The sequence below is a fragment of the Scyliorhinus torazame genome, chromosome 6 (genome assembly GCF_047496885.1).
Source record: "Scyliorhinus torazame isolate Kashiwa2021f chromosome 6, sScyTor2.1, whole genome shotgun sequence".
Lineage (NCBI taxonomy): Eukaryota > Metazoa > Chordata > Chondrichthyes > Carcharhiniformes > Scyliorhinidae > Scyliorhinus > Scyliorhinus torazame.
The window spans coordinates 156,120,960-156,148,415 of record NC_092712.1 but is presented as its reverse complement, the minus strand read 5'-3'; the positions used below and the strand labels follow the sequence as shown (position 1 = coordinate 156,148,415).

Sequence of the window (27,456 nt, the reverse complement as noted above, 5' to 3'; positions counted from 1 at the left end):
GTCAAACATAATTTCCCTTTCACAAAACCATGTTGGCCCTGTCTGATTGTATTATGATTGTCTAGAAGTCCAGCTATTACCCCCTTAATAATGGATTCTCGCATTTTCCCAATGCCAGATATTAGACTAACTGGCCTACTTGCTTTCCGTCTCTCTGTCCTTGAGTAGTGGTGTTACATTTGCGGTGTTCAAATCCACTGGGACCTTTCTAGAGTCTAGAGAATTTTGGAAGATTACAACCAATGCAAGCACTATCTCTGCAGCCACTTCACTTAATACCTAAGGATGTAGACTATCAGGTCCAGGGAACTTCTCAGTTCTTAATCTCATTAGTTTTCCAAGTGTTTTTCTATAGTTGCTGGCTTATAGACCCATCGATCAATGTAATTGCACCTTCTTTGTTCCTTAGCTCTAGCCAAATAGATTCTGTCCTTGATCCCTCTGGGACATTCTCTCTCTCCACCACTGCAATATTATCCTTAATCAATACTGTCACCCCTCATCCTTTTTTGAACTCCTTGTCCAGGAATATTTAATACCCAGTCCGGCCCTTCTTTGAGCCAGGTCAAAGTATTGCCACAATCCTCTGAAAGAGAAGCATTCCCTTCATCTCTGTCCTATAAGGGTGACCCTTAATTTTATAACAATGCTACCACTCTTCTCAGTCTGTCTGACAGTGTGACGACCTGCTTCATACTCCTCCCAATCTGCTTCACAATCATTCCACCCCCCCCCCCCCCCCCCCACCCGCTTCATAGTGATCCTGACCAGGTGCACAACCTGCCTGGACTTTCTACAACTTAATTATAGTTTAAGCAGATGAGGACAAGATAAAGTAGAACTGCCACTATTTTGGCAAGTGATAAGTGTCTTTGTCTTCCAACATCACAATTTAATATTTTCATAATAATTTTAAACATAATCACATCATAAGTGATGTTTGTGCACCACATAACTAGAACTACTGTATAAATGTTTTTTCTGATAGCTTTACACTTTGGAATGGGGATGTAGAACGTATGATTGCTGAGGAGACAGGACAGAGGGATTTATGGGGGCAGATAAAGATTATAATTTTAATAGAATTAGGGGATATGGAACCAAAGTAAGTCAGTGAGAACAGGAGTCCTCAGAGGAACAGGAACAGGCTTAGCGCAGAACCAAATGAAGGCTCAATTTTGGGCGAGTTGCTTTGGTAGAGGAGGAGGTTGGCAAAAAAAATTGGAACAAGACTTTGAAGGTGGCAAAACATGAATAGGGGTTTTAGCAGCAGAGGCGGGCAGTGTTGAAAATATGTGGTCTTGTTGATGGAAAAACGTAGGCCCTGAGCTCCACTTAGGGCAATTGTTTTGTAGGGTTGCATTCAACCTGGACAACTGACCAGGAAGGTATTACATTTCTTTTAATGGTTTTAACTGTATGTTTACATAAAAACTGTATGTTTATATACAGGTCCATATTCAACACCATGGCAGTTAACCGTCTGGGGCTGGAGCATCCCTACCCGATGATCTGAATATGTTCTATGCCCACTTTGAGCAGTAAGCCAATGTATCAGTGCCACCCGCCCCAACAGCCCGGACACAGCCATACCCACTATTACTGCCTCAGAGGTGAGAGCTGCCTTCTTGAAAGTGAATCCGCGGAAAGCGACGGGCCCCGACGTAATCGCTGGGCAAGCACTCAGAGCCTGCGCAGACCAGCTGGCAAGTGTATTCGCAGATATCTTTACCACCTCACTCCTCCGCTCTGAGGTCCCCACCTCCTTCAAGACCACCATAATACCAGTACCAAAGAAGAACAAGGTAGCCTGCCTCAACGACTACCAACCGGTGGCCCTAACGTCTGTTATCATGAAATGCTTTGAGCGAGACTTCCGGGTGCGGCGATGACCAGCTGAGTCGCACGTTTCGGCAGCTCCCTGTGAAACGGACTTTTGGGCTCTTGATAGGAGCCCCAACGGCAATTTTGACGGCTAAAAACACTGTGCGGTAAACCAGAAGGGAATCCCCCCTGGATACGGATGGAAAAAGGAGGAGAGAGTGGCCAGATTGCAGTGGATCCTTTAGAACAGCGGCAAGGAAGGCAAGCAAAAACCAAGATGGCGTCGGAAGGTGGCAGTTTAACATGGGGCCCTGAACAACAAGAGTTCTTGAAATGCTGTGTGGAAGAGATCAAAAAGGAAATGAAGAAAGAGCTGTTGGCCCCGATACTACAGGCGATCGAAGGGCTAAAGGAGGAACAAAAGACCCAGGAGCGGGAGCTTCGGGTCGTGAAGGCAAAGGCAGCCGAGAATGAGGACGATATACAGGGCCTGGTGGTGAAGACGGAGACGCAGGAGGCACATCAGAAACGATGTGTGGAAAGGTTGGAGGCACTGGAAAACAACGCAAGGAGGAACAACCTGAGGATTCTTGGTCTTCCTGAAGGTGTGGAGGGAGCGGACGTCGGGGCATATGTGAGCACGATGCTGCACTCGTTAATGGGAGCGGAGGCCCCGGCGGGTCCGTTGGAGGTGGAGGGAGCATACCGAGTGATGGCGCGAGGACCGAGAGCAGGAGAAATTCCCAGAGCCATAGTGGTGAGATTCCTCCGTTTTAAGGATAGAGAAATGGTCCTTAGATGGGCGAAGAAAACTCGGAGCAGTAAATGGGAGAACGCGGTGATCCGCGTTTATCAAGACTGGAGTGCGGAGGTGGCGAGAAGGAGGGCGAGCTTTAATCGGGCCAAGGCGGTGCTTCATAAAAAGAAGATAAAATTTGGAATGCTGCAACCGGCAAGACTGTGGGTCACATATCGAGGGAGGCACCACTACTTTGAGACGGCGGATGAAGCGTGGACTTTTATTGTGGAAGAAAAACTGGAATGAGCGGGTTATTAAAAAGAACGTTCGAACAAAGTGGTGGGGCGAATGTGGGGGGCAAAGAGGGGTTTTATGTACTAATCCTGCGATGTGGTAACTTTTCTCTCTCCCACAGGTGGTGATGGGGGGAGGAGGGGAGGTGGAGGAGATGGGGCGTTGGCCATTGGGGGCGGGGCCAAGGGAGAAGCGCGGGCTTGGTTCCCGCGCTATGATAATCATGGCGGGAATAGAGAAGCAGGAAGGAGGGGGCGTCGCACGGTGCGAGCCGAGGTCACGGGGGGAAGCCGAGGTCAGCCAGAGTTTGCTGACTTCTGGGAGCAACATGGGGGGAGTAATTACGCTAGCGGGGGATCTAGCGGGGGGGGGTGGGAGGGGGGAATTACTGGGTTGCTGCTGCTGGGGAGAGGGGGGAGCTGGTATGGGAGAGGATGGGCGGGGGGGCACCGCCTGGGGGAGATACAGCTGCGTGGGAACCGGGTGAGGAGCTGGAAAAAGGTGATGGCTAATCGACAAGGGGGGGGGGGGGGGTAGGAAGCCCCCCAACTCGGTTGATCACGTGGAACGTGAGAGGGCTGAACGGGCCGATAAAGAGGGCACGGGTACTCGCACACCTTAAGAAACTTAAGGCAGATGTGGTTATGTTACAGGAAACGCACCTGAAACTGATAGACCAGGTTAGGCTACGCAAAGGATGGGTGGGGCAGGTGTTCCATTTGGGGCTAGATGCGAAAAACAGGGGGGTGGCTATATTAGTGGGGAAGCGGGTAATGTTCGAGGCAAAGACTATAGTGGCGGATAACGGGGGCAGATACGTGATGGTGAGTGGCAAACTACAGGGGGAGACGGTGGTTTTGGTAAACGTATATGCCCCGAACTGGGATGATGCCAATTTTATGAGGCGGATGCTAGGACGCATTCCGGACCTAGAGATGGGAAAGCTGATAATGGGGGGGAGATTTTAATACGGTGTTGGAACCAGGGCTGGATAGGTCGAAGTCCAGGACTGGAAGGAGGCCGGCAGCAGCCAAGGTACTTAAAGATTTTATGGAGCAGATGGGAGGTGTAGACCCGTGGAGATTTAGCAGACCTAGGAGTAAGGAGTTCTCGTTTTTCTCCTATGTCCATAAAGTCTACTCGCGAATAGACTTTTTTGTGCTGGGTAGGGCATTGATCCCGAAGGTGAGGGGAACGGAGTATACGGCTATAGCCATTTCGGATCACGCTCCACACTGGGTGGACTTGGAGATAGGGGAGGAAACAGGAGGGCGCCCACCCTGGAGAATGGACATGGGACTAATGGCAGATGAGGGGGTGTGTCTAAGGGTGAGGGGGTGCATTGAAAAGTACTTGGAACTCAATGATAATGGGGAGGTCCAGGTGGGAGTGGTCTGGGAGGCGTTGAAGGCGGTGGTTAGAGGGGAGCTGATATCAATAAGGGCACATAAAGGGAAGCAGGAGAGTAAGGAATGGGAGCGGTTGCTGCAAGAACTTTTGAGGGTGGACAGACAATATGCGGAAGCACCGGAGGAGGGACTGTACAGGGAAAGGCAAAGGCTACATGTAGAATTTGACTTGCTGACTACAGGCACTGCAGAGGCACAATGGAGGAAGGCACAGGGTGTACAGTACGAATATGGGGAGAAGGCGAGCAGGTTGCTGGCACACCAATTGAGGAAAAGGGGAGCAGCGAGGGAAATAGGGGGAGTGAGGGATGAGGAAGGAGAGATGGAGCGGGGAGCGGAGAGAGTGAATGGAGTGTTCAAGACATTTTATAAAAAATTATATGAAGCTCAACCCCCGGATGGGAGGGAGAGAATGATGGGCTTCTTGGATCGGCTGGAATTTCCCAAGGTGGAAGAGCAGGAAAGGGTGGGACTGGGAGCACAGATCGAGGTAGAAGAAGTGGTGAAAGGAATTAGGAGCATGCAGGCGGGAAAGGCCCCGGGACCGGATGGATTCCCAGTCGAATTCTATAGAAAATATGTGGACTTGCTCGCCCCGGTACTGACGAGGACCTTTAATGAGGCAAAGGAAAGGGGACAACTGCCCCCGACTATGTCTGAAGCAACGATATCGCTTCTCTTAAAGAAGGAAAAGGACCCGCTACAATGCGGGTCCTATAGACCTATTTCCCTCCTAAATGTAGATGCCAAGGTCCTGGCCAAGGTAATGGCAATGAGAATAGAGGAATGTGTCCCGGGGGTGGTCCACGAGGACCAAACTGGGTTTGTGAAGGGGCGACAGCTGAACACGAATATACGGAGGTTGTTAGGGGTAATGATGATGGCCCCACCAGAGGGAGAAACGGAGATAGTAGTGGCGATGGATGCCGAGAAAGCATTTGATAGAGTGGAGTGGGATTATTTGTGGGAGGTGTTGAGGAGATTTGGTTTTGGAGAGGGGTATGTTAGATGGGTGCAGCTGTTGTATAGGGCCCCAGTGGCGAGCGTGGTCACGAATGGACGGGGATCTGCATATTTTCGGCTCCATAGAGGGACAAGGCAGGGATGCCCTCTGTCCCCATTATTGTTTGCACTGGCGATTGAACCCCTGGCGATAGCGTTGAGGGGTTCCAAGAAGTGGAGGGGAGTACTTAGGGGAGAAGAGCACCGGGTATCTTTGTATGCGGACGATTTGCTACTATACGTGGCGGACCCGGCGGAGGGGATGCCAGAAATAATGCGGATACTTGGGGAGTTTGGGGATTTTTCAGGGTATAAATTGAACATGGGGAAAAGTGAGTTGTTTGTGGTGCATCCAGGGGAGCAGAGTAGAGAAATAGAGGACCTACCGTTGAGGAAGGTAACAAGGGACTTTCGTTACCTGGGGATCCAGATAGCTACGAATTGGGGCACATTGCATAGGTTAAATTTAACGCGGTTGGTGGAACAGATGGAGGAGGATTTCAAGAGATGGGATATGGTATCCCTGTCAATGGCAGGGAGGGTGCAGGCGGTTAAGATGGTGGTCCTCCCGAGATTCCTCTTTGTGTTTCAGTGCCTCCCGGTGGTGATCACGAAGGCTTTTTTTAAAAGGATTGAAAAGAGCATCATGGGTTTTGTGTGGGCCGGGAAGACCCCGAGAGTGAGGAAGGGATTCTTACAGCGTAGCAGGGATAGGGGGGGGCTGGCACTACCGAGCCTAAGTGAGTATTATTGGGCCGCTAATATTTCAATGGTGAGTAAGTGGATGGGAGAGGAGGAGGGAGCGGTGTGGAAGAGATTAGAGAGGGCGTCCTGTAGGGGGACTAGCTTACAGGCTATGGTGACAGCCCCATTGCCGTTCTCACCGAGGAACTACACCACAAGCCCGGTGGTGGTGGCTACACTGAAGATTTGGGGACAGTGGAGACGGCATAGGGGAAAGACTGGAGCCTTGGGGGGGTCCCCGATAAGAAACAACCATAGGTTTGCCCCGGGGGGAATGGATGGGGGATATGGAATGTGGCAAAGAGCAGGAATAACGCAACTGAAAGATCTGTTTGTGGATGGGAAGTTCGCGAGTCTGGGAGCGCTGACCGAGAAATATGGGTTGCCCAAGGGAATGCATTCAGGTATATGCAACTGAGGGCTTTTGCGAGGCAACAGGTGAGGGAATTCCCGCAGCTCCCGACACAAGAGGTGCAGGACAGAGTGATCTCAAAGACATGGGTGGGGGATGGTAAGGTGTCAGATATATATAGGGAAATGAGGGACGAAGGGGAGACTATGGTAGATGAACTAAAAGGGAAATGGGAAGAAGAGCTGGGGGAGGAGATCGAGGAGGGGCTGTGGGTAGATGCCCTAAGCAGGGTAAACTCGTCGTCCTCGTGTGCCAGGCTAAGCCTGATTCAGTTTAAGGTATTACACAGGGCACATATGACTGGAGCACGGCTCAGTAAATTTTTTGGGGTGGAGGATAGGTGTGCGAGGTGCTCGAGAAGCCCAGCGAATCATACCCATATGTTTTGGTCATGCCCGGCACTACAGGGGTTTTGGATGGGGGTGACAAAGGTGCTTTCAAAAGTAGTAGGAGTCCGGGTCGAACCAAGCTGGGGGTTGGCTATATTTGGGGTTGCACAAGAGCCGGGAGTGCAGGAGGCGAGAGAGGCCGATGTTTTGGCCTTTGCGTCCCTAGTAGCCCGGCGCAGGATATTGCTAATGTGGAAAGAAGCCAAGCCCCCGGGGGTGGAGACCTGGATAAATGACATGGCGGGGTTTATAAAGCTAGAGCGGATTAAGTTCGTCCTAAGGGGGTCGGCTCAAGGGTTCACCAGGCGGTGGCAACCGTTCGTCGAATACCTCGCAGAAAGAGACGGAATGGGAAAAAGAAGGCAGCAGCAGCAGCCCAGGATCGGGGGGGAGGGGGGGGGGGGGGGGTGGGGGTGGGGGGAGGAACCAGAAGGACTCTCAGGGTTGTTAATATATACTGTATAGTTATGTATAGGTCGTTGCTACAGATAATTATATATTGGACTGTTAAATTATAGTTTTGGAGAGTGTTACTTGTGACAAGGCAGTTGCCAATTAGGGCTAGTTTTCATTTTTGTTATTTATTATTTATTCATTTTTTGTTTATAAAATAGGTCATTGTTATTTGTGTTGTTATAATATTGTGTAAAGGATGCACAATGTACTGTGTTGGTTGACCAAAAATTTTCAATAAAATATTTAATTAAAAAAAAATGAAATGCTTTGAGCGGCTAGTCATGACGCGGATCACTGCCAGCCTCCCAGACGGTCTTGATCCACTGCAGTTTGCCATTCACTGCAACCGGTCCACAGCAGATGCTATCTCACTGGCTCTGTAATCAACACACGAACAGCTTGACAACAAGAACACCTATGTAAGACTACTGTTCATAGACTACAGCTCCACCTTCAACACCATTATCCCAACAAGACTAATAACCAAACTCTGCGATCTTGGACTTGACCCCGCCCTGTGCAGCTGGTTCTTCGACTTCCTCACGAACAGACCGCAATCTTCAGGATAGGCAACAGCACTTCCTCAACACCGGAGCCCCGCAAGGATGTGTGCTCAGTCCTCTACTGTACTCCCTATACACACATGACTGTGTGGCAAGATTTAACTCCAACTCAATCTATAAGTTTGCGGATAATATGACTGTGGTGGGCCGTATCTCAAACAACGACGAATCAGACTACAGGAGGGAGATAAATCACTTGGTTGCATGGTGTACCGAAAACAACTTCTCTCTAAATGTTGGAAAGACCAAGAAACTGATCATCGACTTCAGGAAGTGTAGCACGACACATACTCCTGTCTGCATCAATGGCTCCGAAGAAGAGATGGTCGATAGCTTTAAGTTCCTGAGGGTCACCATCACCAACAGTCTGTCCTGGTCCACTCACGTTGGTGCAACAGTCAAGAAAGCCCAACAACGTCTCTACTTCCTACGGAAGCTAAAGAAATTTGGCATGTCTGCATCGACTCTCACAAACTTCTACAGATGTGCGATAGAGAACATCCTATCCGGCTGCATCACGGCCTGCTATGGCAACTGATCGGTCCAAGATCGCAAGAAACTGCAAAGTGTGGTGAATTCAGCCCAACACATCACACAAGCTTGCCACCCCCACATTGATTCTGCATACACCTCCTGCTGCCTCAGGAAGGCAGACAGCATTATCAGAGACCCGTCCCACCCAGGCATGGCCTTCTTCCAGACCCTTCCATCAGGCAGAAGGTACAGAAGTCTGGAGACTCGAACATCCAGACATAGGAACAGCTTCTTCCCTACAGCTACAAGACTCCTCAACGACTCCCCCTTGGACTGATCTGTTCCCTGTAACACCACTATTCACGACGCCCTATGCTGCTCTAGTTCAAGTATTTGCTTTGTTTGGCCCCTTGTTCCATACTGTAACCAATCACCGATTGTCAAAGTACCATTTTTCAATGTTCTCTGTTGATTATTATTTTGTCTACTATGTACATACTGTGTACGTTCCCTTGGCAGCAGAAAAATACTTTTCACTGTACTTCGGTACATTTGACAATATATTAAATCAAATCAAATAAACTAATTTTCATCCTGACTCTTGTCATCCATAGCTTGCAACAGTCATAGAATCATAGAATTTACAGTGCAGAAGGATGCCATTCGGCCCATCAAGTCTACACCGGGCAAACTGAAGGAGAATTTAGAATACTCAATTCATCTCACAAGTATGTCTTTCAGGACTTGTGGGAGGAAACGGGAGCACCTGGCGGAAACCCATACACGTGGGGAGTACTTGCAGACTCCACACAGACAGTGACCCAAGTCGGGAATCGAACCTGGGACCCTGGAGTTGTGAAGCAACTGTGCTAACCACTGTGCTACCCACAATAATCTCAACTCAGATTGAGGCAAGTTCACAGACTACAGTCCGGGAGGGTCGATGCGATCACTAAGAGTTTGAAGTACTTTATGCTGCAAGAGACACACATTCATTGCCCTAAGCAGCTGGATCCTGCCCCGCACAAAGATGGCGCCAGCCTCGCTTTCTTTCACGTCCGCGCCTCCGGCCATTTCCGCTGCGGAGAGGAAGTCGTGCGAACCCCGGGCGGGTGGAGGTGCCATGGCCGGGGACGGGGTGGGACTCACACTGATGCACGGTAATGGCCGGGAGGGGACCAGGCTCTGCCCCCTCTAGAGGGGGAGGAAGCGGCGGCGGGGCCAGGGACAGGCGGTGTCTGCACACCGAGCCTGTCGCTGCTGAGTGCGGCTCAGTCCTCCTGCAGCCCAGCCCGCTCGGTGCAGTACAATAGACCTGTGTTTGCAGCGACCGAAGCGCAGGGTAACTAACCCCCGCTACAGCTGCTCACCGACTGAGTAAACGGGTCAGGATCTGAAGTAACTGCCTTATATTGCGGCAGAGGCAGATTCGATCGTGGCCATCAAAAAGGAATTGAATAGTTACCTGAGGAGGAGAGAAAAATGCAGGATTTCGGGGGAAAAAAGGCAAGGGAGTGGAATTGAGTTGCTCTTGCTGAGAGCTGGCACAATCTCGAAGGGCTGAATGGTCTCCTATGTTGTAACCATGCCGTTATTCGATGAATGACATTGTGCAGTTTACCACACAAAGTAAATTGTGGCGTATGATTATGGAGACGTTTATTCTCTTATGGAGAAGAAGCAGTATGAATCACAAGGCCTGAACCTCATTGTGTATGCTGTGTGCAACAATTAAAACTGAATGCAAATTATATGTACACAGAATATGCTTATCTGTTCGCCATGTTGCTGCAGAATGCCTTTTCAAAAATCAATACAGTGGAATCAGGAACAGTATGTGTAGATGTTTACTAATGTGGATTTGTTTTTAATTCTTAGGTAGCTCAAAACACAAGATTGAAATTTCTGCAGGACAGGAAGGATGTGAGCCTACATTACAGGACATGGCAACTGTTATTGCTCAAGTCACTGGGGTACCCCAGCAACTACAGAAACTTATCTTTAAAGGTATACATTTACTTGTAGAATGTATGAAATTATTTGATTTGATTTATTGTCACATTACTCAAGTACAGTGAAAAGTATTTTTCTGCGGTAAAGGGAACGTACACAGTACGTACATAGTAGACAAAAAAGAATAATCGATAAAGTACATTGACAAATGATACATCGACAAACAGTGATTGGTTACAGTGCGGAACAACGGGCCAAACAAAGCAAATACATGAGCAAGCCTTAATCCTTATTGTGGCTGTTGAATAATTTGCCTTGGGAGTCTGCACGTTCTCCTTGAGTCTGCACGGGTTTCCTCCGGCTGCTCCGGTTTCCTCCCACAAGTCCCGAAAGGCATGCTGTTTGGTAAATTGGACATTCTGAATTCTCCCTCTGTGTACCTGAACAGGTGCTGGAATGTGGCGACTAGGGGCTTTTCACAGTAACTTCATTGCAGTGTTAATGTTAGCCTACGTGTGACAATAAAGATTATTATTATATTAACAATAAGCTTGTATGATCAAAAGTTGCCAGATTATTGTCATGGGTGCTTCACTTTTTTGGGAGTGGAATAACATTTCTGTGCTTAAAACAAAATTGGTTTGTAGTTTATTGGGCAGAAAACAGTCCTCTTTGGGAAAATTGGATGTTGTGGGTCAATAAAACATCAAATTCAAAGACTGAAGTATTAGAATGCAGACCTTGTCAACAAGATGAAATTATTTTAATGGACTCATGAGCAGTGCAAGGAATGAGCATAGGTTGTGCGTTCTAAAGGTTGGAGAAACCCGGCCATTCCTTTATCTATTAGTTAATAACTTTAACTTTACTACAAACCTTACCAATACGAATAAACCTTAGTAATACTGATAGACCCTACTAATACTTATTTATTTTTGTTCATTCATGGGATATGAGTTTTGCTGGCTAGGCCAGCATTGATTATCTGTTGCTAATTGCCGTAGAAGGAGGTGGTGGCAAGCTGCCTTGAACTGCTGCAGTCCAAAAAGCACACATATTTAAAGTAATTCATAAAAGAAGCAAAAACGATACGAGAAAAAACGTTCTCATGCAGCGAGTGTAATGCACTACTTGAGAATGTTGTGGAGGCAAGTTCACTCAAGGCATTTAAAAGGGAATTAGACTTGTCTGAAACTGAAGAATGTGTAGGGTTACAGGGAGAAGGGAGGGCAATGGCATGAGGTGAATTGCTCTTTTGGAGACCAGGTGCAGACACGATGGGCTGAATGTCTTCCTCCTATGCTGTAACAATTCTGTCATTCTACTTATCTTGACTTGGAAACTCCCACCTACTTAGTTTGATTTCAAGAATTCAAAATGGAACATCTGGTGATGATATGACTTAGTACTAAACTATCCATGATAATATTTAGATGACTTTGTTCTGATTAGTTGGAAGTGCCAGGAATTAGACTCTTGCATTGGGACACAATGTCAAAAAGTTGAAACTAAATTACATACTGATCACTGACCTTGAAATCCAAAAATTCCATAAACTTAGGATGACTTGGTAACGTCTTACTGTGACTGTTATATGACCTGAACAAAGCTTTTAGTATTTTATTGGATATTCTTGAACTTTCATAACTTCAGCAAATCTATAATGCCCAGGACTATATAGGACGGAATACTGTGTATATATTGAGATGCAAATGCAACAATAATGCATCAGGTTACAGGATGAATAGCGAGTAGCATGATCATTGGAGCCATCTTGGCTTATCCAAAAGGAAGCTATAGTCATTGGTCAGTGCATTCAGTTGACTGTGGGTTTGTTTGCTTCCTCTGTGCCTACCCATATGTTCACCACACTTTGTATGAACAACCTCTTGACTTTGGTAGTATGTTTGCTTTGAATTTGTGTTCATTTGCCTTACTGTTTAATATGAGGTAATTTACTGGATTAATCATTTCTATACCATATCTATATGAGGCTTAGTTGCTTCATCAAGCCTGAAAGGCCCACATTTTTTCATAACTCAGTTCTCTGACTCTCAGTGAATAATTTCTTGACTGATCTATGTACTGTCACCAAAATTTGATTGTCACAATAGACACAATTCGACTAACCTAGCTTGGCTATGCTCGAGATGCAGATTTACCAACACTAGTCTTAGCCTTGACTTTATTGAAATGTACTGTTTTAGTGATACAGTTCAGCATTCTATTTATTTTGTTCAGTAGTCTGAAATGGCTAGCCGTGTTGGCCACCATCTGTTAATAGCCTTTAATCTCATTCAGCTTAGTCTGTTCTTTTTTTGTACCATTCATGGAGTATAGCATTTCAGTTCTTCATATAATCTACTTGCAAGTAAAGCTATTAAATGTCACCTCCACCTGGTCTGTCTGTCTACTTATCTTGTTTTGTTAAATATTGAGAAGACAGAAATCATTGTTTTAAGTCCATGCTCCAAACTCCATTCCTCTCTCTGGCAATTGTTTCAAGTTTACACCAGTTTCACATCATCACTGGCAGGGCCAACATTTTTTACCCATCTGAAATTGCACTTGAAAAGGTAGTGGTGAGCTGCCTCCTGAACCGCTACAGTCCATCAGGCATGGGCATCTACAGTGGTATTGGGGAAGGAGTTCCTGACCCAGTGACGAGGAAGGAATAGTGATATAGTTCCAATTCAGGATGGTGAGGGAAACTTGCAGTTGGTGCTCCTATGTGTCTACTGCTGTTGTTCTCCTAAGTGATTTGCAATATGCTGTTAAAAGAGTCTTGGCAAGTTGCTGCAGTGCATCTTGTCGATGGCACACACCGCTGCTGTTGTGTATTAGTAGTGGAGGAAGTGAACGTATAAGATGGTGGATAGGGAACTGATTAAGCGGGTTGCTTTAGCTTGGATGGTGTTAAGCATACAGATCCAGGCAAGTGGAGAGTATTCCGCCAGAGTCCGGATTTGTGCCTTATAGATGGTGGACAGGTTTTGGGGAGTTAGGAAGTGATTTACCACAGAATTCTCACTGACTTGTTTGTGTATTTATATGGCTGGTACAGTATTTATATGGCTGGTAACTCCCAGGATATTGAAAGAGAATTCAGTAAGGTTAATGCCATTGTATATCAAGGAGCGAGGCTGGAGTTACCCAGCGTATTGGAAGATGCCTGCAGGTTGGAGGTCAATCACCTCAATTCTCCCCCACCACCACCGTCGCCACCGCCAACATCTACAAGTTGCACAGTAGGAACTCACCAACACTTCTTAGATAGCATCTTCTAAACCCACGACCACTACCGTCTAGAAGGGCAAGGGAATATAACTTCACAAGACATTGGACACTTCAAATAACTGAATGTGTCAGATCAATTATATTGTGTCCCAAAAGGTGTCAAAATAGCTAACAACTATTTTCATGTTTTTTTTTATTCGCTGCCATGTAGGTAAATCTCTTAAAGAGATGGAACAACCTTTGTCCGTTCTTGGTGTTAAAAATGGCTGTAAAATAATGATGATTGGTAAAAAGGTAAAATCCTATCATTTTTATGTGTCAAAGTTTTTCAGTGAAATATCAAAAATCTTGTACGACCTTCCTGTGCTTTCCTGACGTAATTTAGATATTCCTTTCTTTTAAAAATGTATAACTGTATTCTTGTTTTCTTCCTTGAGTGGGTTTTCTCGGCCATGCACGATTTCCTCTGTTAACAGAGTAGACAGATCACTTGCTCCAAGGCCTCTGTCACTCCATAAGGGGCATGAGTGTAATTTGGGTGACTTGGCCTATGGTATTGTCACTTATTCTGTCAGGAAATGCCCAGTCTACATTCTTTATTTTTGACAAGTAAGTGATGTCCAATTCAATGCGTGTATCTGATTTCTTGTATATAGCCACTGCAGGAATTACTTAATGGTTGATGTCGGCTGATACAACATGCTAAATAAATCTGTATAATCAAAAAGGCATTTCACATACTTTAAAATGATTGATCATCTTGGTAATCCATCAACAGCATGTAAAATAATTGGCATTCTTTTGAGTGATAATGTTTGTTTTGATCAAACTGCAAATCTATCATGAAGCCAGCTGTTTTTTTCCTCATGAATCACTAAAGTTAAACACCTGGCATCGGTGGTTAAACAATCTGCCGTTACCCCTTCCTACAAGTCTGAGCATTTTAGGATTGCTTAATTCATTATGATATCAGGCTGCTTCAGTTGGTCGCATTTGCAGTGTTTACTTTTTGTCTCTTGCCTCTAAGGTTAGAAGTTATTTCTTGTGACCCCAATCTAGGGCTTGAGCACATTATTTGGACTGATACTTCAAAGCAGAACTGAGAGTACGTAACATTGTTGCCATAGTTATTTTTGCAATGGGATATTACATTGAGCTCCTATCCCTTAAAGGAACTTTAAGGACGCATTGATACGTTAGGGAATTTTACTGACCATGCCCTGGTCAACATTCTTCCATTCACCAACATTACCAAAAAAAGATGTATCCTTATCATTTTATTGCTGTGTATGGGATCTTGCTGAGTACAAAGTGACTGCTACATTTGCCTGTAGAATAACAGAACAAATTGATTTAGAAATAGCTATATGTGATGTTTTGAGAAGTGCCATGAAGCAAGTTTTCGCCCCCAAACCCAGGTCCTTCCTGAACCAGTTCGCTCTGATTTGATTGTTTTCGCTTAACTTGCAGAACAGTCCTGAGGAGGAAGCTGAATTAAAGAAGTTAAAGGAACTGGAAAAATCAACAGACCAGTTATCACATAAACTGGAAGAAATTAATGCAGAGCTGACAGGCATTCAGAATGTGAGTTATTTCTTAATTTCCTCTGAAAATGCTATATTTTTGCTATCCCTGCACCAAATAGTCCCCACTTCAAAATATTGCTGGAATGCTATTTGGGGAGGAATTGTGCAGAGAGGACTGTGCTTATGCAAGTCCCAGGCTAGTTTTGTTTGTTTGTAATATTGGGGGTATTGTACTCTGCCCCAATCCCTGGTCTGGGTAAATGTATGAGTGTGGGTGAGAACAGGACTGGGCTCAGCTGTTATTTCACCATGACATACCAATATTTACTATCTAAACTCATGAAGAATGATCTCTTGGATGCGGGGAGGGGGGCTTTGGAGAAGGTGGATGAGACTATTAAAGGGATTGATTGATGAGGTTGACTCTGTAATTCAGTGTAAGAAGTTATGGATTAACAATAGGTAACTCACAAGTGCAATAATTTTTGTACGTGATTACATTTTATCTATATTTTGGGCAGTACGGTGGTGTAGTGGTTAGCACTGTTGTCTACGGCACTGAGGACCAGGATTCAATTCCGGCCCTGGGTCATTGTCCGTGTGGAGTTCGCACATTCTCCCAGTGTTTGCATGGGTTTCACCCTCACAACCCAAAGATGTGTAGCTTAGGTGGATTGGCCACGCTAAATGGCTCCTTAATTGGGAAAAAAAAAGAATTAGGTACTCTAAATTTATATAAAAAAGAAAAAAAAAAGATTTTATATCTATATATTTGGATGTTACATTTGTATTTTACAGATTGACATTTTTGGTAGTTTCCTGAGATGATAAGCATTTTGGTTTAACTTGCAACATCAGATATATGAAGCATGATGTTCTTGAGTGTGAATTCTGAGGTGTGAATTTGTTTCAATCATCACTCAGGGGTTCCTAGCTCGCGATCTTCAATCTGCTGCATTAAGCAAGTTGGAGAAGAAAGTGAAGAGCACATCTGAACAGTGTATGAAGTTCCTTGAACAGATTGATGCTATGGTGGGTAACAGAAAATGATGGCCATTACAGCTGACAGAAATATAATTGCTATTTTTGAGGGTGGTTAGCTCAAAATGCAAGATTTTTCTCTTTAGTCTGCATCAGTTGTTTGAATTTTAATCTTTTCTATTTCTGTTTTTAAAAAAAAATTAGTTCACAACTTTTTGATAACTTATTTCAAAATTTTGCTTTTTCAAAAATTGGTCAATCCAGAAATTTGTTATAATAAGTTGAGGCATTTGCATTTTGGTAATTAAATTTCCTTAAACAACAATGGATCAGCTATGAATGCAGAAAACATTTTTGTCAATTTTTAAATGACTTGATAAATCAACCAGCATATTTGAATTTAGTAGTACTTGAATCACCAGTTTATACAATGTGATATTTTGTCATTTAGTTTTTACGCAAATATTATTCCTGTTTCTCCTACTTTCAAAATACAATAACATAAAATTAGAATTCCACAAGGATATGAATGAGTCAAGGTCTGATCCTTGTTAAATGTGTCTAGTTCAGTGGCATATCTATATTTTTAAATAATATTTTTATTGAAACGTTAACATTTTCTATCAAAAAGTTTACAAAACACAACAGTACCAACATATATATCAGAAAAAAATACAAGCAACAACGGCAACAGGAACTCATTAACAGAAAAAAAACCCAGAACAATCTCCCCATCACTAACCTACCCCCTTCCCCCCCCCACTAGCAACTAACAGTGACCAGATTTTAAAAGTGCAAAATAAACGGCCCGCCATCTACGAAAGAACACATCGATTGGTCCCCTCACCGTGAACTTGGCCTTCACGAGGAATAGAATTCCATCAAATCACCCTACCATGCTTCGGCACTGGGTGGTGTCGCCTGCCTCCAGCTCAGCAGTATCTGTCGCCGAGCCAACAGCGATGCGAATGCCAAAGCATCTACCTCCACCCCGGTCCTAAACTTTCCGAAAATACTGCAACTAATGGACAGGGTTCAAAGTCAATATTCAGATTTGCGATATAGAGCGGAAAAAGGGCCTCCAAAAACCCACCAGCTTGGGACAGGACCAGAACATGTACGGATGGTGAGCAGGCCCTCTCGAGCACCACTCACACTTATCCTCGACCCTCTCAAAAAATCGACACATCCTGGCCCTGGTGAGGTGCTCCCTAAATACCACATTTAGCTATCAAGCTCAACCTCGTGCAGGATGACATGGCATTCACCCGACAAAGGGACTCACTCCACACCTCTTCCTCCAAAATGGGTCCTAGTTCCTCCTCCCACCTCACCTTCACTTCATCCACTCTTCTCCCATGATTCGTCCATTTATCCCAGATGTGCTGTCCTCCTCCGACCCCGGACACAAGTGTATCCTTTCCACCAAGGTAAATGGTGGTGCCTCCGGAAAAGTCGGAAATGCTCGCTGAATAAAGTCCTGGAAATATCTGAACCTATCTGGTCCCCCAAGCTCTGCTTTCTACTTTGACTCCTCCCAATTCACAAAACGTCCCTCCAGAAACAAATCCCTCACCCTCTTAGGGGGGTACGGTGGAACAGTGGTTAGCACTGTGGCATCACAGCACCAGAGACCTGGGTTCAATTCTGGCCTTGGGTGACTGTCTGTGTGGAGTTTGTACATTCACCCCATGCCTGCGTGCGTTTCCTCTGGGTGCTCTGGTTTCCTCCCACAGTCCAAAGATGTGCAGGTTAGGTGGATTGGCCATGCTAAATTGACCCTTAGTATCCAGGGATGTGGTTACAGGGTTGCAGGGGATAGGGCAGGGCAGTGGGCCTGGACAGGGTACTCTTATCAGAAGGTCGGTGCAGACATGATGGGCTGAATGGGCCCCTTCTGCACTGTAGGGATTCTATAATTCTATCCAACCCCTTGTCTTTCTCCCCCTGAATGTAACATTCAATTTTGCCGGGTCAAATAAGTGGTTCCTGCAGTTTGGAGCCCACCTTGACACCGCCCTCAGCTTAAAATGCAGCATTTGTCTATATTTAAATATGATTCATACATTTTACAATGCCACCCTTTTTAATTCACCGGAGATAATTCAGCAATTGAAAAAATGTGGCATGTAAAGGAAGCACAAGTCCTACTCTTGGCCCATGTATCAGTTTATGTAAGGTACAAACCTGGTTTGGATCTGTCACAGCATAGTAAGTTGTGTCGATGGGAACAGGAAGTTCTAAAGAGGCGTGGCCAAAACTGATAGATTTAGTGCGATGTAAGGAAATGTCCACTCTGAATCCATGAAAAGCAAATCAGAATACTTAATGGGGAGAACCTGAAGTTATAGAGGAACCAAAGGATTTGAGTGTCCTTGTAGAAAAGTACAAAAAGGCTAATATAAAATTGGCCTTTATCTCAGAGGGCTAGAGTAAAAAAAAAAGGAAGTGATGTTTCAGTTGTCCAGAGTCTTGGTTCGATCACATCTAGAATATTGTGTTTTGAGTACTACTGTAGGAATATACCATCCGGTTTAAGTGCAGTCTCGTATACACTTCAAAACTCAGTAGAAATTTAAGTTACACTTCTCGGATGCGAAATAAAAATCTTTTATTGTGTCTATTGATTATAATTGAGAGACTGAAATCTTCTTGTGGTCACAAATCAAATGTTCTCAATAAGCCCTGCCAGCAGAAGACTTAAAGAGATATAATCAGCTTAATGGTTTACAAACAGATTTAACTTTTAAAATACAGTAATGGTTTCTTGCTCAAAGCAAAACAGCTTGTGCAGACTTTAAGAGTTAAGAGTGGAAATATGAAAATACGAAATAAGGATAGCGAATAGTTAGAATGTCTGCCCGGACCTCTATCTTTAAGGAAAATGTTATCAGTGTGACTCCATCTGTCCCTACCCCTGCAATGTGCTGATTGGCTTGGATGGGTCTCAAATGCATTTGGTTGGATGGTCAGTTGTCAATCATCAATGTACAATATATATGTGGATATATTGCATCTTTGGGTACTTTCTATGTGTTGGAATGTGGCTTACACTTTTAATCAATTCTAGCTTCTGGTTTTACTGCTGACTGCAATATTAACTGTATTCTGAACAATGGTGGATTCATGTAGTCATGGTGCTTATTTTGACCTTGATGTGATTGTGGTATAGTTGCATAACTTCTGCAATTCTGTTCATTAGAACAATGGATAGTTTATAATGTAAATTTAACCTTTCAGTAAAATGTTGCATAAGCTTTAGCTAGCCTTTAGATGTTTCAAATTCTGTGCTTTGCCACTGCAAATCCTGCAAGCTGTGTGTTTTTGTAATCTAAGTTATGCTTGAAGTTTTATGATGAAATCAAGTTTAAAATGGATTTTAAACTGGGCTTCAGTATTTATGTTAAAATGTCTAAATCAATGACCCCTTTACCTATCAGAAATAGCTGGCTCCCTTCAACTACCCTTTGGATATATTGGCTTTGGGGTTAGAACACAGTTTATTTGGACTGTTATCGGTGGATTATTAGGAGGACAGATTGCATGAATTTGGCTTGTAATTCCCTGGAATTTAGAAGATGGAGGGTAGAGCTAATTGAGGACTTTCAAATGATAAAGGAATTCAATAGAGTGGATAGAGAAACTAATTCCTCTTGTGGTGTAATCCAGAACAGTGGGGTATTATGTTAAAATTGGAGCTAGACTAGGATTGAAATCAGCAAGAGCTTCTTCACGCAAGGGGTAGTGGAAATCTTGACCTTGAGTGATTGTCTGTGTGGAGTTTGCACATTCTCCCCGTGTCTGTGTGGATTTCCTCCGGGTGCTCCAATTTTCTCCCACAGTTCAAAAATATGCAGGTTGGGTGGATTGGCCATGCTAAATTACCCCTTAAGTGTCCAAAAGGTTGGTGGGGTTACAGCGTGCTTTTGGAGGGTCGGTGCAGACTCGATGTGCTGAACGGCCTCCTTCTGCACTGTAGGGATTCTATGATTTTTGTTTAAAAATATGAAGGGATATGGAGTAAAGGACATGGCAGATGGAAGATAATGTGGGAAAATGTTAAGTTATCCACTTTGATAGGAAAAGCAGAACTGCAGAGTATTTCTTAAATGGTGAGAGATGGGAAGCGTTGATGTCCAAAGGCATCTGGGGTTTCTTGTTTATAAGTCACTTAAAGCTAACAAGCAGGTTTAGCAAGCAATTATTAAGGCAAATGGTATGTAGGTCTTTATTGCAAGAGGATTTAAGTACAGGAGTAAAGATGTCTCGTCACAATTATATAGAACCATGTACAATTTTGGTCTTGCCTAAAGAAAGGTATCCTTGCCATATTGGGAGTGCAACATTTAGGACTGAGATGCGGAAGAATTCATTGCTTAGTGGCTGGTGAACTTTGGGAATTCTCTACGCAGATGCTTGTGGAGGTTCAGTCATTGAGTATGTTCAAGACCGAGATTGATAGATTTCTAGGTAATAAATGTATGAAGGAATATGGTGTAGTGCGGGAATATTATGGTGACAGAAGATCAGCGATGACCTGGTTGAATGACGGAACAGGCTAAGGAACTAAAACACATACTCCTATTTTCTATGTTCCTATGCAAAGGTAGGAGATAATGGAGTTGAATTCCAGATCATCCATGATTTAGTGGATTGATGGAACAGGTTTAGGGACTGAATGGTTGACTTGTGTCCTATGGTTTTGTCTTCATTGCAGCATTACTCGTAATTCATATAGAACAATTCATAGCAAAGAGTTATCAGAGTATTTTTAACTGTAATTTATGTGAATTCATGACAAGGACTGAGATATGAAAGGAAGTTCAAGTCATCAATGAGTAATATATTGTACTTTATTTTTGTGGGCGTTGCTATTTGTGTTTTTAAAAATCTGATTTTCCAGTGAAATTGCAGATTGCGATTACATTATTTTGTCACTTAAAAAGTCATCCGTTGGTACTTGGATAAGGCATTTAATAACGTGATTGCGATAAATCCTGCCATTTAACTCTTGTTGATTTGATTTAGAAATCTCAGATTGATTTATACAGAAACTGAAGTTATATATTTATCTTCAGGATGTTCTTAAGTGTGATCGCAGATTGATTGTTCTTAAGTGTGATCGCAGATTGATTGTTCTTAAGTGTGATCACAGATTGATTATATATATTTTTTGCTTACACTCAAAATAAACCGGGCATGCTTGTTCAATCAACACACTCACAATTGTGACATTTTCACGGAAAACATGAAACCGATGAGTAAAACTGCTCAATATGTATGTTGAACATAGTGAGAAAAGAATCTTCATTTTTATTTTGAAGCACATTGGGCAGAAGTTTTCAGTTTTCTATTTCTCCAAGCTACTAAGGCTAAACAGGTGGCTTGTAATACAGAGCAAGGCTCAATTCCCGTACCGGTCTCCCCGAACAGGCGCCGGAATGTGGCGACTAGGGGCTTTTCACAGTAACTTCATTGAAGCCTACTTGTGACAATAAGCTATTATTATTATTATTACTTTGGTTTGAAACTCAGCTAATATTGAGTAATCGGAAGTCTGAAGAAGATACTTTTTAAGAGCTCTGTAGATAATCTTTTGAAAATTTGATGAGAAGACCCTGTAGTGTAATGGCCTTTCCCCCCATTTTGGGAAATTCCCTTCTAAGTTTGACACCATAGTTCAAATACGTGCAATTTTACTGTATATTCCTGACACATAAAATATTTAAAAATTTATTTTCAAGAGTTTGCCGGATGACTTTAGTGACTGCAGACATCGGAGGAAAGGTCTAGTAAAGAATGTACAGGTGAGTCTACCTTCTTTCATATTGAAGATTTAAGGGATGTCTTTCTCCAGCATTACGTGATTTTTAAAAAGTAACTGTTTAGGGATGTGGGTATCGCAGGCTGGGCCAGCATTTATTGCCCATCACTGATTGCCCTTGAACCGAGTGGCTTGTTAGGCCATTGAAAGCCAGATCCAAAACAATCCTGTGTACTTCAAGTGTAGGTAGTATCTTATTTAATTGATGCCTGAATGGATAAGTTATCTTGGATTGTAACCTCAATTTTCATCCTACATATGCTGCCAGCTAAATCTCCTGTAGCCGGTATCACTGAAAAAAAAAATGGACTGATAGAACAAAACTGCCTAGTGTTTAAATGCTTACTGAACTTTCAGTATTTTTAGTAGCATATCACTTTCATAAAATTGAATCTTTCTAGGTTTATGCCAAGTTGCATTTTGAAACCGAAACATTGACCGTTCAAACTTTGAACAGTGGATATTATACATGGTTTAGATGCAAATTCCCAATCACCAACGTGTGAAAAATATTATGCAATCACAAAGTTAATCAATGGTTGTCTTCAAATTCTGGGTGGCACAGTGGCTAGCACTGCTGTCTAACGGCACCAGGGACCCTGGTTCGATTCCTGGCTTGGGTCACTGTCTGTGCGGAGTCTGCATGTTTTCCCCGTGTCCTCGTGGGTTTCCTCCGGGTGCTCCAGTTTCCTCCCATAAGTCCCGAAAGACATGCTGTTAGGTAATTTGGACATTCTGAATTCTCCTGTGTACCCGAACAGGCGCCGGAATATGGCGACTAGGGGCTTTTCACAGTATCGTCTTTGCAGTGTTAATGTAACCCTACTTGTGACAAAGATTATTATTATTACGTAGTCAAGTAGTCTGAATATTTAAAATTGGATGCTCCATTTACTAGTTTGAGACTGGTAGCTGGAATATTGGGTCCGTCAAGCAATACCTAATTTATGTTCCTGGCTGGAATTTCCAACTCTTGTGGCACGAGAATGCTCTGAATCACAGAATAATAGTGCAGAAAAGGCCATTTGGCCCATCAAGTCTGCACCAACACATGAAAAACATCTGATGTGCCTACCTAATCCCATTTTCCAGCACTTGGCCCATAGCTTTGAATGTTATGACTTGCCAAGCGCTCAACCAGGTACTTTTTAAAGGATGTGAGGCAACCCACCTCTACCACCCTCCCAGGCACTGCATTCCAGACCATCACTACCCTCTGGTAAAAAGGTTTTTCCTCAAATCCCCATAAACATCCTACCTCTCACCTTTACTTGTGTCCCCTCATAACTGACCCTTCAACAAGAGAGAACAGCTGCTCCCTATCCAACCTGTCCATGCCCCTCATAATCGTGTACATCTAGATCAAATTGCCCCATAGTCTTCTCTGCTCCATCAAAAACAACACAAGCCTATCCAATCTCTGTTCATAACTTAAATTTTCCACCCCAGGCAATATCCTGGTGAATCGCCTGCAACATCCTGGTGAACTCTGCATAAGCATATAATTACAGTAGTTGAAACATTCACACTGTTAACTGCAGGCAAGTTTAAATGCCCATGAGGCCCAAGGTACTTTACAAACCCAAATTGATAGCACGCTAGCTAGAGTCACATTTTCCTCTGCTAGACTCCAGGAGGGCTGGGTGGAACTTGATAGCACCCCAGGGTTACCTAGGTATCCCATTAGTTCTGCTCACTGTAAAGCAAAGCTTAAGTAATCGCTTTTAAAAATATTTATTAGATTTTCAGTTTTTTACAAATAATGCAACAGAAAAAGTAAAAAGGCAACAGTAATCAATGCAAAACAGGTAGAGTACAGAACAAGAATTATTGCAAATATAGGAACCAGCAAGACCGGATTCATTTAGAATCACCCATTTAAAGAACTAGCACCTCCAGTTTAAATACCGGATCAATACAATAACTGATTATTAATCTAAGGGGAAATGAGGATAAGGCCACACATAGATACCAAAGGATAACGGTTCAGGATGCCTGCCTTCACATATTAAGAGACCAAGACATATATTATCATATACCATTCAACACAATAACACTCCTGGAAAGCCAACATAGGCAAGTCAGACAAGGTGGAAGCTATAAATTTAAATAGGGGTCCCACACTTTATGAAATGCATCAGATTTGGAAAGGATCACAGATGTCAGGAATTCCATAGGGATACACTCCATACTGATTTATGCCAGTTTTGACTTGGAAGTGCATGGTAAAATAGGACCGAGTCAGCGCGGCTTTGTCAAAGGGAGGTTATGTCTGACAAATCTGTTAAGAGTTCTTTGAGGAGGTAACAAGGAAGTTAGACAAAGGAGAACCAGTGCACGTGATTTATTTAGATTTCCAGAAGACCTTTGACAAGGTGCTGCATAGGAGACTGTTAAATAAGTTAAGAGCCCATGGTGTTAAGGGTAAGATCTTGGCATGGCTAGAGGATTGGCTGACTGGCAGAGAGTGGGGATAAAGGGGTCTTTTTCAGGATGGCAGCCGGTGCCTAGTGGTGTGCCTCAGGGGTCTGTGCTGGGACCACAACTTTTTACAATATACGTTAATGAACTGGAAGAAGGAACTGAAGGCACTGTTGCTAAGTTTGCAGATGATACAAAGATCTGTAGAGGGACAGGTAGCTTTGAGGAAGCAAGGGGGCTGCAGGATTTGGACAGGCTAGGAGAGTGGGCAGTGAAGTGGCAAATGAAATAGAACGTGGAAAAGTGTGAGGTTATGCACTTTGGAAGGAGGAATTTAGGCATAGACTATTTTCTAAATGGGGGAATGCTTAGGAAATCAGAAGTACAAAGGGACTTGGGAGTCCTTGTTCACGTTTCTCTTAAGGATAACATGCAGGTTCAGTCGGCAGTTAAGAAGGCAAATGTAATGTTAGCATTCATGTCAAGAGGGATAGAATACAAGACCAGGGATGTACTTCTGAGGCTGTATAAGGTTCTAGTCAGACCCCATTTGGAGTATTGTGAGCACTTTTGGGCCCCGTATCTAAGGAAGGATGTGCTGGCCTTGCGAAGGGTCCAGAGGAGATTCACAAGAATGATCACTGGAATGAAGAACTTGTCGTATGAGGAACGGTTGAGGACTCTGGGTCTGTACTCGGAGTTTAGAAGGATGAGGGGGGATCTTATTGAAACTTCCAGGATACTGTGAGGCCTGGATAGAGTGGATGTGGAGAGGATGTTTCCACTTGTAGGAAAAACTAGAACCAGTGGACACCATCTCAGACTAAAGGGACGATCCTTTAAAACAGAGGTGAGGAGGAATTTCTTCAGCCAGAGGGTGGTGAATCTGTGGAACTCTTTGCCACAGAAGGTTGTGGAGGTCAAATCACTGAGTGTCTTTAAGACAGAGATAGATAGGTTTTTGATTAATAAGGGGATCAGGGGTTATGGGGAGAAGGCAGGAGAATGGGGATGAGAAAATATCAGCCATGATCGAATGGCAGAGCAGACTCGATGGGCCGAGTGGCCTAATTCTGCTCCTATATCTTATGGTCTTATAAATAGAAGGATATTTGTCACTGACCCAGGAACATAGAATATTTTTTCATTCGTATCAGTACTTCTCCCACCTGGAAGACCCAGAATCAGAAACAAATGATTAAGCTCTTTAAGGCTCAGTCAAAGATATTCTCCACATCTCGGAGTACACCAGACCAATAGGATTGAATCTTAACACAGGCCCATCCAGGATGTATATAATCACCCTTGACTGCCAGGTACTTTCAGCACATTGGGGATGTATCAAGATTAAAAAGTGTTTAAGACTAGGTGTAATATGTCAACCATACATTATCTTAAATTGTTGCTCCCTCATTTTATTGCAAACAGATATGGCATTCTCCCATAAACTACCCCGTGTCTCCTCATCAGTGCTTGTCCTCCTCAAGTCTTTTTCCCCAAGGTTCCAGGGTATCATCAAACTTAATTAACTTTTTCGGATTTTTTTCCATTGGGGAAATGGAGTCGTCGAGATGTAAAGTTGTCTTAATAAGGATAAAATCTCTACACTGTAAATACTTTATAATAAAAAAAATGCATCTGGATGTCAGATAGTCGAGTAGTCAATTTTTAACAGCTGTAACTGTGGAGAAACTCTCCATTAGGGATGTGGCAAGTAAACAGTAACTGAAATTAACTCACTAAAACCACACCTGGCAGCATTTCTCTTTCTCCTGGATTTTAGAGCAGCACTTTATGAATCTATTATACAAATAACCATGTCCAAGTTTGCGATGAGGACAGGAGCCGAGGCAGGCTGAAGATCAACCTTACTGCACTTTGGCGGAAGAAGGGGGTTCAGAGTTTGTAGGTTCATGTATTTATTAATTAGGATGAGGTGGTTTCGCCCGATCAGACATTGGGCTGTAACGTACAAGCTCTCCAGTGTCAGATTGGGGGGAATACTTCAACGATGTGCTGGGGTACCCTCCTCGCAACTTCACAGAAAGGCACCAATCGTTACTCAGAAAAAAATAGAATTCAAATCTCCTAACTTCTGGAACCCTTTGCCCCCCCTCACCACCCCCACAGAACTACATTTGCACTCCTGACAACCCCTGCCCTCAAAATAATTGGACATAGTGGCAATCTGACACTGGTTGTCACTCAAGGAACTTATTGGTTTAAAAAAAAAAATTGAATTTCTTTTTTATTCAATTAAGGGACAATTTAGCATAGCCAATTCACCTACCCTGCCCATCATTTTGAGTTGTGGGGGCAGGACCCACGCAGAGAGTGACCCGGGGCCGGGATCGATCTTCGGCACCATGAGGCAGCAGTGCTAACCACTGCACCATCGTACTGTCCCCACTCAAGGAAGTTATTGCCCAAAAATTGTCTTTCAGGTTGCCAGTCTGACCTGTTATATTTCTGACAACCAGGACGCAAACTCATTAGTTTCACATTTTGTTTTGATAAAATGAAAATCACTATGCTGCAAGAATGATCCAGATTGCCTCCATCAAATGTATGTGAAAAACCGCTGTGAAATATGACCTTTCTCTTCTTTTGGCTGCAGACTTACTTGGCTCAGTGTGATGTCATTGGAACAAATATCTCACAGGAACTAGAGAAACTTCAATCAAAGAACCTGGCTCTGGCTGACTGATTTTACAGAAAATAACTGAGAATTATAATAAGGAACCACCCTGTTCAGATTTTACTATTTAATCTAAATAACTTTTAAATTATTTACAAGCTGGTGTAAATGACTTGGAGATCAGAAACTTTGTAATGAAGGTAGCCAATTGCCTTCTAGGACAGTAACATGTTTATTCTGAATTCTCTCTCACATTGTCACTCTAGAATGTACTCTCTTATTACAAAGACACCGGGTTGTTTTAAAACACTGAGGGTCATAAGTTCAAATATTAATGGACATCTTGACACTGAAATAAATATGTATTGTTTTTGTACTCTGGCAGTATGTTGCACTGCTTGCATGTGGTAGTTAGTCAAAATGCAATCTGCATTCCTTATTAAACTACTTCATTCATTTGATATGTCTAATTTATTTAACAATCTTTGATTGTCATGAATAAGTTGTTTTAAAAAAAAATGGTTATTCCACATAATTGAAAACACAATTATACAGTGTCACAGCAGCAAG

The 27,456-nt window shown here is 43.5% G+C and overlaps 1 protein-coding gene across 1 annotated transcript; it reads left to right on the top strand.

Annotated features, from left to right (window-relative positions):
- The first annotated feature begins 9,296 nt into the window (after positions 1-9,296).
- Positions 9,297-27,347, top strand: bag1 (BCL2 associated athanogene 1). The gene is made up of 7 exons (XM_072508994.1): positions 9,297-9,466; positions 10,185-10,313; positions 13,708-13,790; positions 14,967-15,080; positions 15,947-16,054; positions 21,748-21,810; positions 26,866-27,347. Exons 1-7 carry the CDS (start codon positions 9,337-9,339, stop codon positions 26,953-26,955), a joined length of 717 nt encoding a protein of 238 aa, XP_072365095.1. The 5' UTR covers positions 9,297-9,336; the 3' UTR covers positions 26,956-27,347.
- Positions 27,348-27,456: the final 109 nt, after the last annotated feature.

What these genes read in the sequence shown, in the direction of transcription:
- bag1 (XM_072508994.1), top strand. Translation starts at nt 9,337, where the DNA reads ATGGCGCCAGCCTCGCTTTCTTTCACGTCCGCGCCTCCGGCCATTTCC. An exon ending in ACAGAAACTTATCTTTAAAG is followed by an intron (nt 10,314 to 13,707) that starts GTATACATTTAC and finishes GCTGCCATGTAG; the next exon opens with GTAAATCTCTTAAAGAGATG. An exon ending in AGCTGACAGGCATTCAGAAT is followed by an intron (nt 15,081 to 15,946) that starts GTGAGTTATTTC and finishes ATCATCACTCAG; the next exon opens with GGGTTCCTAGCTCGCGATCT.